This window comes from Rhodamnia argentea, chromosome 2 (genome assembly GCF_020921035.1).
Source record: "Rhodamnia argentea isolate NSW1041297 chromosome 2, ASM2092103v1, whole genome shotgun sequence".
Classification (NCBI taxonomy): Eukaryota; Viridiplantae; Streptophyta; class Magnoliopsida; order Myrtales; family Myrtaceae; genus Rhodamnia; species Rhodamnia argentea.
The window spans coordinates 23,972,557-23,977,752 of record NC_063151.1 but is presented as its reverse complement, the minus strand read 5'-3'; the positions used below and the strand labels follow the sequence as shown (position 1 = coordinate 23,977,752).

The 5,196-nt window shown below is 42.7% G+C and overlaps 1 protein-coding gene across 1 annotated transcript; it reads right to left on the bottom strand.

Annotated features, from left to right (window-relative positions):
* Positions 1–689: 689 nt before the first annotated feature.
* LOC115727046 lies at positions 690–4,377 on the bottom strand. Its single transcript, XM_030657172.2, has 4 exons — positions 3,826–4,377; positions 2,845–3,473; positions 1,586–2,101; positions 690–1,051 (listed from the first exon to the last, which is right to left on the bottom strand). The coding sequence occupies exons 1-4, from the start codon at positions 4,070–4,072 to the stop codon at positions 878–880; spliced, it is 1,566 nt and encodes a 521-aa protein (XP_030513032.1). The 5' UTR covers positions 4,073–4,377; the 3' UTR covers positions 690–877.
* Positions 4,378–5,196: the final 819 nt, after the last annotated feature.

Below are 5,196 nucleotides of genomic sequence, written 5' to 3'. Positions count from 1 at the left end.
GATTTCGTGTACTTTCAATATTACTAAACTTCATAAGTATGAAGATTGTCTCCGAAGAATCCTATAGGTCGTGCAGCACAAGCGAGACGGATGATCCCGTCCGACATAAACAAGAAGCTTATGACTAGCCAACGATATAAGGCTGTTTAAGGTTAGTTACACACGCCTCTCTTGGGATTTGAATTGCTCAACATTGAGATTTTCGTGACATACGTGACATTACTCAAATCAAACTGTCCAAATAAAAATGGACAACTTGATTTGAGTCATGTCATGTGTTGAAAGGGAGGAAAAAAATATAACCTGAAAATTTTTTTGGAATTTGAAAAATTTTGAATTCCAAACGTGACTCAAATCGGACCGTCCATTTTCATTTAGACCGCCTAATTTGAGTAATATCACGCATATCACGAAAATCCCAATGTTAAGCGATCCGAGTCCCCTCTCTTGTCCATTGTTGCCTATTGAACGCGTTTATAAATGGCAGTAGACGCATCATTTTCTAACCGAATTGTATAGCGAAGTAGAGAAAGAACAGAAGGAATGACCTTCCCATCATTGGAATTGTCAACTTTCCTTCTTAGAGTGCTAAATGTACTAAACAGATGACTAGTCGGATACGTAATTTTCAAAAAGTCTCATAGTCAAGAGTGAATTTGGATACTTTGGGCTACCACCTTATTTAAGTATCTGATAATGCAACAACAACCATACCACGAAGAGAAAATGCGCAATGAGATCAAACAGAAGAGATGCGGTTTTCTTGTGGTGGGCAATACTGAGAACAGAACACAATCGCCACACCTCACTTTCCGTGGTTTATGTATACTGCGATGGCACTCGCATCCAACAACTATTTACAACATCGACTGATAAGTCAAAGCACCGAAACTTGGTCGGCCCTTTCACCATCATACGTGACAACTTCGGGTACCAGTACATCAAAATCGCTAACGCTCCACTCTGCGGTTACCCTGCTCCGGCTGACGTAAATTTCAGTACCAACATCGATCGAGGACCATACACGCTTTGCTGGTTCTGTTCCCGGATCCTGCAGAGTGCAACAGTTAAAAGGGTGTTGCCATTACGATTAATACTCAATAGAGACAAAGGCCCTTACTCGTGCCTGATCAGCTGCAAGTATCAATTATTAGTAACAAAAGCCATTTTTCATGGCTGATGAATATCAAATTACAAGGAAACTCAGTTTGCTTGAATTGAAAGACCGGGACATGTTGTATTCCTTTTTCAACCCTTGTAAAGAAAAGGACAGGACACGGGAATATTGGATAGTCAAGATTGGACACAGGAAGTAGGCCCTTTCGTTTTGAGACTGCTAAGATTGGTTAGTCAAGGTGGACATGCAAATCTGTCTGTTCCCTCTTTGTTTATGCTGTAGGCAGCACAGGGTACAGCAGAGCGCACCCAATACACAGTATAGAAAAACCACGCAAACCAAAAGTATTCCTATAGGCGCATAATGACCACATTCAGCACATCAACCGCTGAAAACCCGGCAAGTTAATATGCTATATACAGCACGGAGATTATGATTATCATAAAATGGCAGAAGAGTGCAACTGACCTGGTAAAAATATAGACGACTGGACAGAGCTCCAACATCAAGTTCCCACGTCCTAGAATCCCCAACCCATCCGTCACCTTGCTTTTCAGGATAGCCATGGATTGCCCATTCAGAATGTGGGAGAAGTTGAACAAGTTCCTGTGCTTGTGGGTTGCTATAAGGGTCACAGATATCATATGGTTTATCCAAATAGTTGGCGTTCCCAGGGCCGCAATATAGATGATAAGCAGCATAGGGGAACCGAGAAGACTCGTTTCTATATATGATCTCACCAGAAACACTGACATGGTAAGGAGGACAAGAGACAAGGTTATCTGGTCTGCACCAGCTTGTAGTTTCTGGATTGATTATCATCTCGCTGTATCTAGTCACGTCTGTGAGTACATCGCCATCACAGGGATCTCCGCTATTCTTCCAACAGCTTCCTATATCGAGTAGATAGAATTGGCTATTAGGCCCTCCGCCACGTTTCACATTAAGAGTCAATCTTACTTTGAAGTTGGGGGATTCTGGCAACTAAAAAATCACAATAAACTGTCACTTCCAGGAATTGGATCACATAACACAAACTTTAAATGCGCGAAATCAATGATATGGCTATATCAATTGGGATCTCCCAACTCATAATTGGTGAATTCGTAGGTTCGCAGATTCTGATTCAAACAGCAGAACTTTGGAGGGTATTGATTTTCCTGCTTTGACTATTTGATCTCGTTGTTTCCTTTTGCCCTTATGTGACGTTGATACAACAATTACCTGCTTATTTGACATTAGTAACTATGCATTGGTGCGAAGATATATGGAGAAAGTGCCCGGAACTATAGGTTTGCAGACCAAAGAGCATACCCTGCTTAGCTCCACGAAAACCAAAGAAAATCCACTTCTACCCTAGTCTGAGGTCGAAACAATTTCACATGGGGACAGAAAGTGGAGGGAAAAAAAAAAAAAGCCTCCTAGTCCCCAACAAGTTATTGAATCCTAGGTTTTGAGGTGGCGACCATTCTCAAGAACCAAAAAGACTGCATCCGACTTCAATCAAGTACGCTTCACTAACTTGCCAAATTACAAACGAGGAGGAACCTTCCATTCAGCCTATGCTGAGTAGAATGTAGAAAAGGCCTTGGTCCCTATATTGACCTATTTGCAGATTCCTTCTACCCTTGGTTAAACATCAGTTGAACTTCTCCGAAAACTTTATAGATTCAACAAAACGCAAAGCGAAAACTTCACTGTAATTAGAAGTACACAAATGAACGAACCTTTTGCATGATTCCCCGACCTGGGTAATGATAACCACCATTAAATCCTTTTGTTGCATCTGCCCGTAGATACAACATAAGCCAAGGATACTTGGCACTTGTTCTCAATACTTGGGAAAATATCCAACTTCCTGAGCTCATATTCTTCTGCCACGAGACAGAAAAGTACGACCTGTTTCCATCATCTTTGCTCAAATCAGCATCAAGGTCGTATGTCCCATAAAAACCTCCAGTCAACGATGCCATTTTGCCATCAGGACCAAACAATTTTGACTGATTATGGAACACCAAGGGCTGATTCATGCAGCCGCTGCCAAAACATGGAAAGCTCCTATCGGTCACTATTTTGCCAACTTTCTTCCCGTTCTCAGGACAAAGCGTGGTATTCTTATCGAAATTACCATTCTTGAGCATGACCATCCAGAACTGCCACGGTTCCGCAGAATCATTCGTCTCACAGAGAGAACCGAGGTACAGTTCTTTCTCTGCCGCATACAAATCCGGATCTTCGTATGGCTGAAAACCCTCCAGACGAAATGCGTCGCCAGCCCTTAAATTGTTGTCTGATTCCTTCACCTTTTGATGGACCACGCATTCGCTCCCATTATCAGAAGGGGTGAAACTTAAACCTAACACATCAGTGGATCCAAACAAAAACGATCAACAATACAGAAGCATCATCATCAAGAGACAACAAAAGGAAAAACACTGAGCACGCAGATGGGGAGCGAAAAGTGAAAGCCCACGCCTTTCCTAATCTAGAAGAGCTACTTTAGGCACATGCAATATTATTCGCAGTCAGATCCATCTCAAGACGACAGAGAAGGATAACAACCCGAATTCTAGCTCGAAAAAGAAATGAGGGTATTTCAGAGATCGCGGTTCACGAGTTTAGGCGAGAATCATCATATTCCAAGTGAAACGAAATTTCTTTAGAGTGAAATGATTGAATAGAAGAGAAGGGACAGTAAAATGGCGAACCGGGGAAGACAGGGCAGAGCAAATCGGAGCAATCGGCAAGCCGGGGACTGGGCATGGAGGGAGCCTCCGCGCCCACTTCGTTACAGAAGTTCCAAGCTTCGAAGCCGACTCTGACGTTGGGGCTCTTCATTCCAGGGTCTCCAATTGCCGATGCGTAATACCCATCTGAAGAAGCATCCGCCGGAGGCAGTAGCAGAAGGAGGAGGAGGAGAAGCGGCGGCGGCGGCAACCGCGAAGGACCACTCATCGTCTCCGACACTAATTACTTATTAGGTGCAGCGACGCTGAGGATGGGGAAGGAGGAGGAGGAAGAGGAGGAGGAGACAGGAATGCTTGACGCCCCCCGCCGGACGAGTGGCGTGGCGACATGGAAAATGGAAAACGGCGATGGAGCCGCTTGCTTTTGTCCATGCCTTGATCTGACGTCTCAACGACCCCCACTCCCTGTTTGCGGTGAGAGAGAGACAGAGTGATTTTGCGATTGCTTAGAAGCAACTCTTCTGCCACCGTGTCTTCTCTTGAACTTGTGCCGCCAGACACAGACGACGGGGGAAGTCTAGTTCGACTTTGTTCAACGGAAATAATTGGCAAAAAGAAGGAGATTCATCGCCACGCTATTTAGTCCGAATCGATGAAATAACATAATCTATAAAAATTATCCAATAGGTTCCGGAAGGAATTTTAGGAGAGCCCTGCGAGAATTTAGAAACTCGATGCTTTGTTAGAAAAGGGATTCCAAATGAAATGATTTTGTATACCGATTCATAAGTAAAAAAAAAAAAAACATTTTCCTATTTTTAAATTGCCGAAATAAGAACTTTATGTAAAAGTTGAAATCCCAAAAAGAGATTTGGGAATTTTTTTAATGGGAGATCGGAGTGGTTTTCCTTATAGGCGGAAAATTCGTCCACCTAATTTTATCAATTGGCAAATTATTCCTCAATTAGTTAAAAGAATAAAATTGGCTGATATTATGACAATACTAGATAGCATAGATATTATTATGGGAGAAGTTGACCGTTAAAATGAGAATTGATACAATAGAAGTACAAGATAAAAACACTCTTTTATAATGATGTTGGATGAGTCCAGTGACGAAAGGGTGTTTATCCAATGTGAACTCTGAGAATCTTGAACGGCAGCACACGCGCTCGCATGCTGGCTCGATTTCGATGCTCTTGCCTTACTTAGAATGAGAACCGAATGCCTCCGCTTGAAAAAGTGCTGGCCATGAAGCCATCCCTTTGAATCAACAGTGCACAAACTCTACTAGACAAGAATCCCGTCTTGAATGTTGAATACCTACCTGTGTACTTTGATGGATTACAGCACGTGTGAGTTCAGTATATTCGAACTGTTAGAATCTCTCTC